This window comes from Dermacentor albipictus, unplaced genomic scaffold (assembly GCF_038994185.2).
Source record: "Dermacentor albipictus isolate Rhodes 1998 colony unplaced genomic scaffold, USDA_Dalb.pri_finalv2 scaffold_16, whole genome shotgun sequence".
NCBI lineage: Eukaryota > Metazoa > Arthropoda > Arachnida > Ixodida > Ixodidae > Dermacentor > Dermacentor albipictus.
In genome coordinates, this window is record NW_027225570.1 from 108,021 (window position 1) to 122,746 (window position 14,726).

Sequence of the window (14,726 nt, forward strand, 5' to 3'; positions counted from 1 at the left end):
AAGGCGTACGCTGGTTATTAAGATTACCTGACTTTTTTTCTGTAAGGACGCTATGAGAAGGCACGCAGCTCTATATTTGCAGCAAAAATTACCTGTGTCATGATATTTACTTGTGAAGAATGTAATGGCGGCAAAATATTCGACCTGTCATTTCGTTGGTGGTTACACTGCTAATAAGTCCGCATAATTGAGTGTGTCCAGGAAGTTGTGTCTGAAAAATCACTTATGATTATATTTTCATCCTGTTAATCAGTTTTGCCCTAAATAGAATGCTAATAAAAAAATTGTAAAATTACTGGTGTCAATACGACAATCAATACCTACTTCTAGAAATCGAGCATTTTACGATAAAATTGAAAAAGTTGGCAGGTATGCAGACACAACGATCGCATTAATAGAGTAGCCCAATGTGTCACAAAGAATCCACTTTCTGGGTATCCGATCTGAAAATGGTTTGTAGAAGCAAGCATTGTAGTGAATTATTTACAATGCTCCAGCGCTTGTCGAAATTTTTCTCGGGTTTAAAGGGTTTGGACCTTCAATTAACACAAAAGAAGCAATGACAAGACAAAAATGACATGTTGGCACTCCTTTGAGGTTCTAATCTGTCATCATGGTAGACCCCAACAAAAGACATTACACTAAATTTACGCTACAGTGACACGAAGAGGTTTACAAAGTGCTTATGCACTAAACCCCACAACAAGCTGCTGCAGTTCAGCTGGTGTTGTGTATCACACAGTCACGTGATGATGATGTGATTTTTTACAGCTTGACTGCCATAGTGCCCTGGGTGTCGAACATGCTCACATGGCCTAGCTTTTTTCACGCTTGGAGCTTATGGCCCTAACTCCATGCTCTGCTACACGGTGGAAATGAATTGAGAAAGTCCAAACTCCACTGGACAGAGCAGCGGTATGCCTCGACATTATGTACCTTTCAAACTGCAAGTGTTCATTTTAGCCGTACTAAAGTTCATGCGCAAAAACAACAAAAGCAGCAGACTGCAGCAGGTATACAAACACTGGACAGCAAGTACAGTTTATGGTGCTTGGTGTCTTGCTTTAGTGCATATTGACACGTGTACTTATCTTTATCGGGCGACCACGTTTCGCCGCTTAACAACTGTAATCGCACAGCGAGGGACGCACCTGAATGTATCCGATGTTTCTGGAAAGTTATCGATGCTTCTACCTTTCTGTCTGTTGTCGCCGAACCTTGTGTTATCTGATTTCATCGCGTAACGCGAATGGTGTAGAACTTTGTGGAAGGCACACGGGTCCGAACGATTAGTCTGGAACATTCGACGACTGCTCTATAAAAGCCGACGCACTTGACCCGCTGATCAGATTTTCGACGATCGCCGACTGTGTTCGCCGTTATCGTTGTGCTTTAAGTGTAGCCTGTTTTGTGGGCACAGGTTCGCCCAATAAAAGCTAGTTTTGTCTTTCACAGTACTGCTACTGTGTTCTTTCTTCACCGTCACTACCACGTGACAATATTGCAGTGGGAAAACGGCGTACGAAACGAGCAGTCAGACACATGCAACACAAGCTGTTAACTGGCAGCTTATTCAGTGAATGAAAATATAATATACAATAATATGCCTTAGCAATTAGAACATGCCAGTGGTTGGTGCATTGACATGAGCATCTTTTTTTGTCTTGGTATACTTTTCTCATCTTTTTTGCCACATTGATGCACAATGTCACCCACCATGCTCTTTTTCACCACTGTCGTTTTTACATTTATTTTTTTCTCCTTTGATTTATTACTTGTTTACATGTGCTCTTTTTATTCTTACTTTTATTGCATTTGATTACAAGTACCTTCAGTTTGCTCATGATATATGCAGTGTGCATTAGTTGCCAGCAGGCCGTAGCTCTTGCCTCATATCTGGTGCCTGATAAACTCACAGCCTTAATGCGTTTTTGTTCTTTTTGTGATGGCGGCTATCTTCTATCTTCCTTGCTTCTAGCCATTTTATTGTACATATTTGTTTCTCGAACACACTACTAATTTATAACCAAGACTTCTGTGTCTGAATGCTTGCTTATAATGCTGTTTTCCACTACGTGATGCAATACTAACTAGCCCAGTGTCACCTTTTCTGTATTTGCTCCAATCTGGTCCTTTCGTTGTTTTTTGCATGCAAACTTTAATTTGCTGCACCAAATAGCCAAATGTCAAACTTTCCTTATTGTTATTAGCGTTGAACACTTCAGGCATCACCAGTGTCCAACTGCTGCCCAGCCAATGTGACCCTGGTGGTTCCCATTTCATGCACAACACGTCTTTGTTCTTCCAAAGCTGTGCCTGACCCAGCCTTTTCTCAGTTGAGTGCATGCACTGATGACACACTGAGACTGTCATGAATCTCAACCGAGTGGTATCATGTTTACTCGTGGAAAGGTGCATACACACGAGCGAAAAAACGCGCACGGCGCGCTGCCGCCAGCAAAATGCAGCTGCAGCAGAGCAGCCACATTAACTGGCAGTGAGCCGCTGAGGCAGTCACGTGATAGTATGAAAATCTCGCCTCCTCTCTTTATCTATGCGTGTATGTACGAAATGTCGTGTGCTTTTTCCTTCGTTGCCAAATCAGTGTCGAATCCAGATCTGACAGATCAGTGCTGTGTTTACATTCTTCGTCCTTAACGTGAGTTATGTTGAAGATAACGATGTTGTTGCCACTAATAATAATCATGCTGGTGCGCTCCCTGTTGTTCATGCGTTGCAACATTCAAAAGACAGGGAGAATGAGGTTCTGGGCATCGCCTCCTTGTACTCAGGGTCCGTCTTGTACAGAATTAGATATGGCGCACTGTATCCAACATTTCCTTCGGGATGTCTTGGTTTCAGTTTAGAACCATCATTGTAAAAAACAATTTCAAGCCATGACAATCAAAACAAGTGCGAGTGAGAGCTGACATGAGCAGACAGTACGAAACAAGCGGTCCGGCTGGAACCAGATATGAGTACGAGTTGAGCGGTCGGGCAAGTCTGCATGACACCAGTTTTACCAGTGCCTTCATTGAAGGGGCCACTTTCATTGGTCTCCGGCATTCAAAGCTCACTTGCCACCATTGAATGCCGTGAAAAATCTGTCCAGGGCCGACCCCTCCCGCAGCAGGAAAAAGCAGCCGTGAGGCAGCTTTCGTTATGTGTGTCGTGCCTGTGACTGCGTATGTTTTTTCGCTAGTGTGTATGCACCATAAGACACGTCCTCCTGCGAGACCTGCTCACCCCCCCCCCGCCCAATGACATATTTTCAAGCTTCAAATTTTGAAGAAAAAAAAAAGAAAGTTTCAGAAAAGATTAGACTGTGAATGCTTGGCATTCGGTATCAGTTGATACAATTGCTAAAGGTTCTGAAGTTGCAGAGGAATATCTAACGCTAAGTATGAACAGCATTGAGGGCAAGTATCTTTGGGAGGGACATGATGATCATGATACCAGTAATGTCAAGGTGACATGAGAGTGATGGAGTGGCTAAGCTTTGGTGATGATAGGAGCAGCATTGAGAGCAGCAAAGAATGAAGGGGAAGTTGGTCAGCAGTGCTGAACTGTGAATAAGTGTCAGTGCAAATGATAAGCCAATGTTTGCATTATTCTGTACCTCATTTGCACTGTCACTCATGGTTGTAGTGAGCTGTCAAAAATGACCGTATCGCACAAAAGCCCCACCCTGCTGAGATTTTTGAAAAAAAATAAGTGCGAGTCTTGCGAGGGTAAATACAGCACATGCGAACAAATAGATGCATTGGAAGAGATTGATGACAAGCACTTGTCGTCGCTATGTTCACTAGAGTCATTCTTTTTTTTTTTTTCGCCCACTGTGACATGAATGTGATATCACTGATGCTACTGTGATATTATCAATAATACACAATAATATCACTGTCATATAAGAACCTAAGCAAAGGTGCTCAAAGGCTGTGTCCACAGCTTCACTTTGGTACCCATTTAATGAGCTTCCTGGTCACCACGTGACATACTAGGATTTGTGACCAATACTCATGGTCACGTTCCCGCAACTACTACCCAAGTGACAGTGTTAGTCACTAGCACTAGCTTTGACACACACTGTGTGAGAAACGTAGTTCACTCACTCCAAAGTGATCACACTTACACAATGCTGTACTGTGTTCATATTCATTCTTGTGCCATTCGAGTACAAACTAATCCAGTGAAACTTTGGCAGGACAAAACAAATGAAGTGATTTCACTGGAAATGCGAAAGGTGTGACAGGTTATTGAAAGAGAAATGTCAGCCTGCAAAGATGAATTCTTTTTTCATTAGTAAATCCAGTCTTAATAATAAAGAAATGTGCGACAGATAAACAGAAAGCCGGGCACATGTCAAGGTGGAAACAGAGCCCCACAGCTGTCACAAGAGCCCTTGAGAAGCGAGCCACGGGGCCACCAAGAACGATGGTTAGAGCGGAACAAGATGCGCCTAAAGACGTCATTGACACAGTCTGCGTGCTAATATTCAGGAAACGGTGGCGAGGGCAGACAGCACATGTGTGCTCGGAGAAAAGGTGGGCAGGATAATCACTGTTCACAGGATAATCACTGTTCACATCTATCCCAAAAACAACGGAGGAGTGATTAACCTGTGCATGTGAGTGTGAGCCACAAAACAATGCAATAAATATTTTTGATATAAGTGGGGCTACAATAGCATGAGGATGACTCACAGCACAGCAATCACAAAAAATAGAAACCATCTGTACCAATTATACACAAATTTGTTTACTTAAACCCAAAGAGAATTTTCTAGGGTTCATCTGTAGTGAAAAACTGCACTTGATATGGCATTATTCGATATACACTGCTCGGAATGCGCATGCCAACTGCATGGCCATTTCGCAGGCTTCTACAGCTACTGTCAAAGGAAACAGTGCCTGTCCCGACCACATTTTCTCAGTACATACACATATCTTACGCTAAGCAATGTTTCACCAAAACAGTCACTGTGTCTGTCCCTATTCATGGATGCTGAAGTAGTTTCTGCTGCGAGACGTCGCTGTCATGACTCGATGATGATGAACTGCGCCGCTCACTTGTGCCACTACAGTGCTTCGGAGCTGTTGCTGCGGCTGTGGCACCAGGTGTCTCCATGCATTGGGCTGGGCACTCAAAGTGGACACAGTGGAAAACCTGCATGTTGAGTAATGAGTGTGCTTCTTTTAATTGTTCAAGAAAATACTAGAGGCAGGCAGTGAACAGATGCCATCATCATGTTACATTGATGATGACTAGCTTCGATGCGTCCTGTGTGAGAAATGTCGACTCACTCAGAAGTGAGCACATTGACACAATGCTGCACTGTGTACATCTTCATTCTTGTGCCATTTGACAGCAAACTCCTGCATTATATCATAGTTATGTTTCCCTGCAGGGACAAAGGAGTCTCCTAGCAATCCCTGCCAGCCTGTGACCTTAAATTTGTAAAATTACAGTCATGCCACCAGGGAGGAAGGAGAGGAGGAAGGGGGTAACTTCTGATAAAGGCTCGCCTATATCAGGCACCAATGAGTTCTGTCATTTGAAAATTTTATTTACTACTCTTTTTACATGCTTTCATAAAAATCACGAAAACATGAAAAGCTGCAAAACGGATTAGGAATTTTCAATTCTTTAGTGAGTTTTGTCAAGTTTAGCGAATGTGAACTACATGTGAGAACTTTCCCCAAGAAAGCCAGATACGAGAACATCAGCTATTTCCTGTCTACCATACTTGCAAAGACAGCACCCATTCAGCCACACAAAATATATGCTGGATGTAAAACACCATGAAAAATAATGAAGAGAGTGAACCCACTACATGACAACATAGTTACATGAGAGCAAACACCCAGACGTCAACCTTCCACCTTGTTTCAGTAAAAAACCTTACACACGTTACTCAAGCTTCCTGCATGGATCCAATCAGAAGTGCTTCAAGATATTTGAAACACATATTACATATCATTTACATCAGTGCCGTTGATTATGGGACACGCAGTGCCTGAAGGGGATAGGACACAACTTTTCAGCAATACATGTGCACTTTACTAACAATCGCTGACACTTAGACGCAGCACACAAGCAGCAACAAACTTGGCAGGGGAAATACTGACAAGGAACACATTGCTTTCCAAGTGAAGTGTTCTTTGCCTCTTCCCCAAGGTTTGGCCAATTACCATTTTCTCGCCATGTATATAAGACAAAGATTGTATATGCTTCAAACACAAGTACCAGCAAATAGCTTTATATAAACCCTGTACATGTTGATCACGTAGTGTCAGAAAGCACACCTATGTTCTGTGTAAAAAAAAAAAAAGTTTCTACCTAACGGGTTGAGCACATATCAGGTCATAGGCATCTCTAAAGAATACCTATGCCTTAATCCTTTCAGTGTCACTGACGTACCGGTACGTTTTTGGGTTTCTGCACCATCGTGTCATTGACATCAGATAGGAATGTGAGGACCATACCAAGAGAGCATTTGCGATTATCCGTGTCACTTTGCGCGCAAGCACGAGTGTCCAGCTCATGAAAATAGTGGTCTTTGTCTCAAGCCGCAAAGCAAGCGAACAAGTAAGGTGCCTGGGCAACCGTGCTGGCTCCAGTTTGTCTGAAAATTTCACCTACGTATTTCGTTAGTGCTATGGGCATGACAACGCCGAAATTTGAGGATAGAAATCGTTAAGTGTCCTTCATACTCTTTAAACTAACACTTTGAACACAAGTCTGACACGCATATGCCCAAAATTGTGCAGCTGAAGTGTTTGCTATTAAGGGATTACGAAAAAATTTACGAAAAACCAAGTCTGCTTGCTATTCAAGAATACATTGAGCATGAAATGGGAAGTGGTTATTTGAAGCACCATATTGCACTCTCTTATGGGGGGGAGATGCTCCCCCTTATCATCGTGTTTTACTTGTCTGTGGAAGCCAACCGGTACTTCGAGTGCCACTTCCTCAAGCAACCCATTCGGAACCCCGTGCAGTGCCTGCTATTATCGCCTCTGAATGAAGCGCTGTGACCAGAGGCACAGTTGTCTCAACGACGGCGTTTCAAAGCACTAGCTGCCACGAGGAAAAGATGCAAGAACCCTCCCCTTACCAGGGTGCCACCATGCGGTACTGAGTGATACTACTTTGCCAGTGGCACCACCATACTGTCCCAAGGCACGGTTGCGTGGGCTTTATCTTGAAAGCGATCTGCTTTGGGGGCACAGCCTAGGTGGACGGACAGCTCATAGCTTTGCATGCACCATGTTCTCACTGCTCAGTTTGCGTTGAACCGATAGACAGCACGAAAGTCACTTTGCTTGCCGTTGCTGATGCGATTCCTCACGCCAGCGTTTTGACGGCGGGCATCCATGGTTATCGAGCGTGAAGTGTTCATGTTTGCCTGTGCACGCTGACACCATGCTAGGTAATTTATATAGTAAGCTAATGTTTACAACGGGGCCTCCTACTCCGGTGGCTGTTGCGTATGGCATGGTCGCGTGAGCCCTGTCTTGAATACGACCTACGATGCGGACAGCGTAGGTGTCAAGGAGCACCGAGTGCTGACAGCATCGTGTGTGCTATAGTACCCATACGCTTGCGCGTCACTCGCGTATACAAGGTGAAACATCACAAACTTTTTCCGCTTCCTGCATAACCGAAAATAGTTGAGTAGAACTTGTTGCTGGGCGAGTTGGTTGAGATATCATGAATACATTGTTGAGCCAAAAGGAAGATAAAGACTTAAGAGCAAGAGTAAGAAATGACAGGTCGAGCGCTGAACTTCAACTGAGTTTATTCTTACAGCAGAGCAGGGAGAATCAACAAGTGCACATGTGTACATTAGTGTTGTCTAGAGCGGTTACAGTGATGTTTTTAACAGCTGCATCTCATTGTCAAACAGAAAAACACACGTATCACTAATACAACTCCTGCCTCTCTTTTATGTGATACTCCTCCAAAAGTTATCTTGCTGATGTAGTAACTGGCATCTGCTTGCCAAGCAAGCCATGCAATGTGCACGTAAATGCGCATTACCTTTGCTAATTATAGACAATTCATGCTCCCGGGTCCGGTCATTGACACATCTCCATTTAGGATTTGTTTTTTTACATTTAGGACATTTAGGACCATTTAGGACTTGTTCGCGGCGCAGTATATTTACGTCACTGACCCTGAAAGGGTTAAAGCTTGATGTAACGTTTGCAAAACTGTAAACCAAGGCCAACTCTGTACGCTTCAGCGAACATTTGGAAGAGTTGGCAGGTGGGTGATCCCCAATCCTGTCACATTTCAGGCAACTGTGTCATCTCCTGCAAATTACCTCATCTGATCATACAACTTAATTCTATGCCATCCTCGACTGCACTTCCCTTTTCTTGGCACCCATTCTGTAATTCCGCTGTTCATCAGCCCTATACAGCATACATGGCCCATCATCATCATCATCAGCAGCAGCAGCAGCAGCAGCAGCAGCAGCAGCCTGGGTATGCCCACTGCAGGGCAAAGGCCTCTCCCATGCTTCTCCAACAACCCCGGTTATGTACTAATTGTGGCCATGTTGTCCTTGCAAACTTCTTAATCTCATCCACCCACCTAAGTTTCTGTCGCCCCCTGCTCAATTCCCTTCCCTTGGAATCCAGTCCATAACCCTTCATGACCATTGGTTATCCTCCCTCCTCATTACACAATAATATAATAATAATAATAAGCTTTATTTCCATCAAAACGATGGAGGGGCCGTGGGTAAAAGCTGCTGAACAGCTTGAATGTCCTGCCCATGCTAATTTTTTTCTTGATTTCAACTAAGATGTCATTAACTCGTGTTTATTCCCTCAACCAATCTGCTCTCTTCTTATCCCTTAACATTACACCCATCATTCTTCTTTCCATAGCTCGTTGCGTCCTCCTCAATTTAAGTAAAACCCTTTTCGTAAGCCTCCAGGTTTCTGCCCCGTAGGTGAGTACAGGTAAGACATAGCTATTATACACTTTTCTCTTGAGGGATAATGGAAACCTGCTGTTCATGATCTGAGAATGCCTGCCAAATGCACCCCAGCCCATTCTTATTCTTCTGATTATTTCCATCTTATGATCTGGATCTGCCGTCACTACCTGCCCTAAGTAGATGTATTCCCTTACCACTTCCAGTGCCTCGCTACCTATCGTAAGTTGCTGCTCTCTTCTGAGAGTGTTAAGCATTACTTTAGTTTTCTGCAGATTAATTTTTAGACCCACCCTTCTGCTTTGCCTCTCCAGGTCAGTGAGCATGCATTGCAATTGGTCCCCTGAGTTACTATGCAAGGCAATATCAGCGAATCGCAAATTACTAAGGTATTCTCCATTAACTTTTATCCCCAATTCTTCCCAATCCAGGTCTCTGAACACCTCCTGTAAACACGCTGTGAATAGCATTGGAGAGATGGTATCTTCCTGTCCGACGCCTTTCTTTATTGAGATTTTGTTGCTTTCTTTATGGAGAACTACGGTGGCTGTGGAGCCGCTATAGATATCTGGCCCGACCAGCTCCATTTCTTCTTCTTAATGTCAACTAGAATATTTGCTACGCTTATTTGCTCTCTAATCCCTGCTACCATCTTCTTGTTCCCGAGCTATAGATAATACTGCTATGAAAATGCGAGCCAAATGTTATGTCGCTGCATGCAGCAAGGAACCCAAAATTCGCATTAAAGATAGCTAATCTTATCGTGCGGTTATCGAGGCCCCTTCTATTATGTCCTGCCTATGACATAACAGATGCATTACAGCCATTGGTCAGTTGTTCATGAGAATGAGTTACTTCAATGCAAAAGCTCCCACATAATACCCACATACGCACCTCTCTTATCTTCTAATAAATGAGGAAGCGACTGCACTTTTAACTTTTAACTAAGCAATTGTTCACTCAAGAACGATCATACCTGGGGGAGTTCGTTTAGAAATATTTTTTTAAGCGGAAAATTTTTTTCTACAAAACACTGATTTGAATTAAATAATTACATTTATTTAATATTGAGATGTGTACTTGTTCGTCTTTATCGGGCGACACGTTTCACCGCCTAACAAATGTTATTGTACAGCACAGGATGCGCCTGCATGTATCGGAAGTTTCTGGAACGTTATCGATGGTTCCATCCAATTGTCTGGTCACCGAAACTTGTGTAATCTGATTGCATGTATGCATGACATGAATAGTGTAGAACTTTGTGGAAAACACGCAGGTGCCAGTGATTACTCTGGTACATTCGACGACTCACGTATAAAAGCCGACACGCTTGACAAGCTCATCAGATTCTTGCTGATCGCTGACTGTGTTCGCCGCTTTCATTGAGCATTGAGTGTAGCCTATTTTTTCTGGGCACAGGTTCGCCCAATAAAGTTAGTTTCCCTATTCACAGTTTTGTTGTAGAGTCCTCAACTGTCACTACCACGTGACATCTGATAGAGGTGCAGGGTAGTGGTGGACGACAGAATTGTGCCGTCACTGGGCCCTGCCATGGGTGCGGAGAGGGAGCGAGACGGCGGGCTACAGCGGTGCATGTCATCGCTTTCGACTGAGGCTGCGGCGAGTCAGGGGCTATTCCAAGTTGTTGTTAGAGCTCCTCACGTACGATGTCGGCAATCCAAGCAACTTGAGGCTGTGATGAAAGGAACAGCTTCTCTAGCTCCTCCCACACGACTGCTCGGATAGTCTCACACAAGTCGTTGGTGGCCAGTGACTGAACTGCGGTGTAGTTTGTAGAGTTCGTGCAGCGGTTGAATTGCCAGTTCCGCATTTCGAGTGTCTTCTCAATGCTGGTGGCCTCGCGAAGAAACTTTTCTATGGTCTTCAGTGGGCTTTGTATCATTGCACCAAAGAGTTCTTCCTTCACGCCATGCATGAGAAGGCGGACTTTCTTTTCCTCGTCCATATCTGGGTTGGCGTGGCGGAACAGACGGCTCATTTCTTTCACAAAGATGGCTGTGTTCTCAACCATCCCTACCACGTGACAATATTGTGTTACATCTTCACTTATATGTTCACTTCAGAAGCTTGTTTTTATGTGAAATATCCTGAACCACGGTGCGCGACAGAGGGCAACATCAATGGGTCACTGAAATCCAGCCTTCTCGAAATCCGACTAGGAGATGGTTAGGAGGAAGGATGTCCTCAGTGAAATGTCAGCTAGGCAACTTTTTGTGCAACCTTTGTGCACAGGATGTAGCACTTGAACATGCTGATGTCGATTAGATGATGGAGCATTTTCACAATATTTTCTCACTCAACGGTGGGCAATTCTGTATCTCACAATACACTGGTAAGCAAGGTTCATATCGCCCATTCCATTATCGTATTCAACAACAGCTCCGGGCTCCCTTTTCTGTTTACCAAACTTGCTTATCACTGTCACAATCTCATGATCTAGCACTGTGCTGATGATACACACTCCTTTCTTGTCCATCCATTTGATAATAGAAAGCTTCCTTCTCTACTTGTGAGCATGCAATTTCATTTTTTGAGGTTCTTTTCTTTTATTTCTTTTAAACCACTTTACGATTAGTCCCGCAGCATTGCAAGATAGTTAAGAAGTATAAGAGAGCTGTAGTAGTTGTCCGTGTGCAGCACATAGCCCTTGTCCAGGTGGTCAACATACAATGTCATGACAATGTGTTGGTTTTTCAAGGGAAGCTGAACCATTGCTTGGGAAAGAAAAGCCACATGGAGTGCTGTATCCTATGTAAACAAGAACGTTCCAGATGTATCCACTTACAGATTCACCGTCTAAAGTACTGTTAATCTGAGAGAAAAGGTGGAGAGGAATGTAGAGTAAAACCTCGTTAATATGTACCTGCTTACGGTGTAGCTATGGTTAAAACGTAGTTGCTACAGTTCCTCGGCTGAGCCGCCATTGAACCCAATGTACTGACTGACTGCTTACGGCCTAGTGCTTTGTAAAATTCTTCTTCTTCGCAATTTTTTGCCTTACTAAACAGTTTTGAGTTCTTCTTTTTTCGCGCTGTTTCTTATTTAGTCTGTAATGCCACCGTAACCAATGCTTGATCTGTATTGTCTTTTTTTATTTTTTCATGTATGGGAGTCCCCCTGACAGTTTGTAACTTTGGGACTCCCTGTGAAGTGCTCATTTTGCATACAATTCTTGTAAATCTGACATCATTGATGAATAAACTTGAAACTAAACTTGAAAAAAAAAAATGCGTACCGATTAGCGTGTAACGTTTTCACCAAGTTGCAGTACGCCGTAACAGCCTGTTGCAACCCTCCCTTTTTTTTACTTAAAAAAAAAAACATGGAAACCGCAATTCAATCAGTACTTGGAGGTAGTGATCGATGCCATGTATCGACGACGCCATGTTCGCGATGGTGATTGGGCTTCTTCCTTTAGATTGGGTCACCAAGCGTTGAGAGTGCAGCGTAGCCGAAAGCCCCAGCAATTTTACTGCTTCACAACAGGATTTCATGCGTGTCATCGCATTGCATGTGTGTCATAGACGTGGTGTCGTTCATGGTGGCTAAGGGGCAACTGGATATTTCATCGCACATTTGACTTCATCCTAGGAGTGTTGCGTACACAGTGGTGTCGCTTGTGGTGGTTCAGCATAGACTGAATATTTTATCGGGTTTCGTCAGGAGAAACGGAGCCATACCCAAACCGAATGGACAAGATAATCACGAACTCAGCATGAAGGAGAAGCTGAACATCCTGTGTAACATTGAAACCGGAGCAACAAAGACCGCCATCACATGTGCGAGGGGACTGCCGGTCATAACAATTTGCGGCACATGGAAAGTACGGGAAAAGCTAAGGAGTGGTGCTGCATCGAACATCAAAAGGTGCTGCTTGAGGCGATCAGCCTTTCCCAATGTTGAAGAGGCCTTGATGTGGCTGAAAAAAGCCAGCGCAGAGAACTTACAAGTCAGAGGCCCCCTACCTGGCGTAAAGGCAGAAATATTTGCTAGTCAAATGAACCACAAGAATTTTTCTTGCAGCAACAGTTGGCTAGCAAGGTTTCAAGCACGCCACAACGTGAGTGCGAGGGTGGTGCATGGAGTGGCAGCACATGCAGACCACAAAGGTGCCGCAGAATGGCAGAATGGGCCGCTGCCAGAAATGCTAGTTAACTAAGCCATCGAAGACATTTTAAACTTCGACGAATCAGCACTCTTTTACAGACTTCTGCCCAACAGAATGTTGACGTTCAAGGGTGAAAACTGCGTGAAAGAAAGGCTGTCAGTTGGTTTTGTGGCCAATGCAACAGGAAGCCAAACGCTTCCACTGCTTGTTATCAGCTGGTATGACCGAAGTGTTTTAAAGGTGCCGAACTGCCCTTGGACGTCATATACAGAAGCAACACAAAAGCTTGGATGACTTCAAAGCTTTTCAAAGAATATGCCTGGCTCCTGGATTGGTGTTTTGAGAGAGAATAAAGAACAGTTCTGTGCTCGACAGTGCGTCAGCACACGGTGTGCTGGATAACCTGAGTGCAATCGAACTCTTCTTCTTGCCACTTAACACCAGGGCGTTTGCACAACCCCTTGACCAGGGCTCATTTGCTCAGTCAAGCATTTATACAAAAAGAACTTGCTGCACAGAATGCTGCTAGCAATGGAGGGTGACAAGACGTCCTTCATTGACATGCTAGGTGCAATAAACCAAGCATATTCGTGGCAGCAGGTGGATTCCACCACAGCCGAGAACTGCTTCACTCGAACGAAGTTCGTTGTGTGCATGAGCAATGGCGAAAACGAAGAGAACGTTGGCGTCTGCGACAGCCTGCTCACAGAAGTGTTGGAGTGCCAAGGTAATGTAGAGGCTTTGCAGTTTGCATCGTTCTGTGACCTAGACAGTGACGTGGCAACATCCCCTGACTTATCAGACAGCGAGATTGTTGCCGCTGTTGTGCCTTGTGAAGTTGAAGATAATGACAACGACAATGTCGAAGTGGACAATCCAAGTCTGTCTCTGACAGCAGTTGCTGAGGCTGTGGCTGTGGTGAGGGCATTTGCCGAGAAGAAAGGCTTCATGACGAGGTTGGCCCTAGGTCTCTCAGAATTTGAGGATGCTGTTGTCGCTACAAGGGCTCTGTGGCAGTGAATTAAACTGACCGACTTCTGGTCCAATGCTTCGGAATAAAGCAAGATGTGTAATGTGAACAGTACTACTCCTTAGTTTTCCTTTACTTTTGAAAGGTAAGTCGCGGCTAATTCGTGGTTTTCGGTTAAGGCGCATAACCGGTTAGTACGCATTTTTTCCATGTCCTCACCAACTACGTATAAATGAGGTTTTACTGTGCATCTTCCAGCTCAATAGCCCTTTCCATAGGAGAAGGCTTTCGGTAATAGTTACATCTCTCTGGAGTGAAATCTTCTTGGAACTTCCTAACAGTAGCATTCAACCTTGCAAATATTTTGTGAAGACGAGAGTTGTCATGTTCTTTTTTTTTTTTTTACTTATGAAGTTTTACGTGACAAAACCACTTTCTGATTATGAGGCACGCCGTAGTGGAGGGCTCCGGAAATTTCGACAACCTGGGGTTCTTCAACGTGCACCTAAATCTAAGTACACGGGTGTTTTTCGCATTTCGCCCCCATCGAAATGCGGCCGCCGTGGCCAGGATTCGATCCCGCAACCTCATGCTCAGCAGCCCAACACCATAGCTACTGAGCAACCGCGGTGGGTAAGAGTTGTCATGTTCTCCAACAAATTTATCGTCTCTGAAAT

The 14,726-nt window shown here is 44.2% G+C and overlaps 1 protein-coding gene across 1 annotated transcript in view; it reads right to left on the minus strand.

Moving 5' to 3' along the window:
- Positions 1–1,568: 1,568 nt before the first annotated feature.
- The window catches only part of BTBD9 (BTB (POZ) domain containing 9), a 205,307-nt gene continuing 192,149 nt past the window's right edge, over positions 1,569–14,726 (minus strand). Inside the window, exon 12 of the mRNA XM_065428937.1 lies at positions 1,569–5,166. Coding sequence (XP_065285009.1) covers positions 4,996–5,166 — 171 coding nt within the window. The 3' untranslated portion in view covers positions 1,569–4,995. The remainder of the gene's footprint in view (positions 5,167–14,726) is intronic.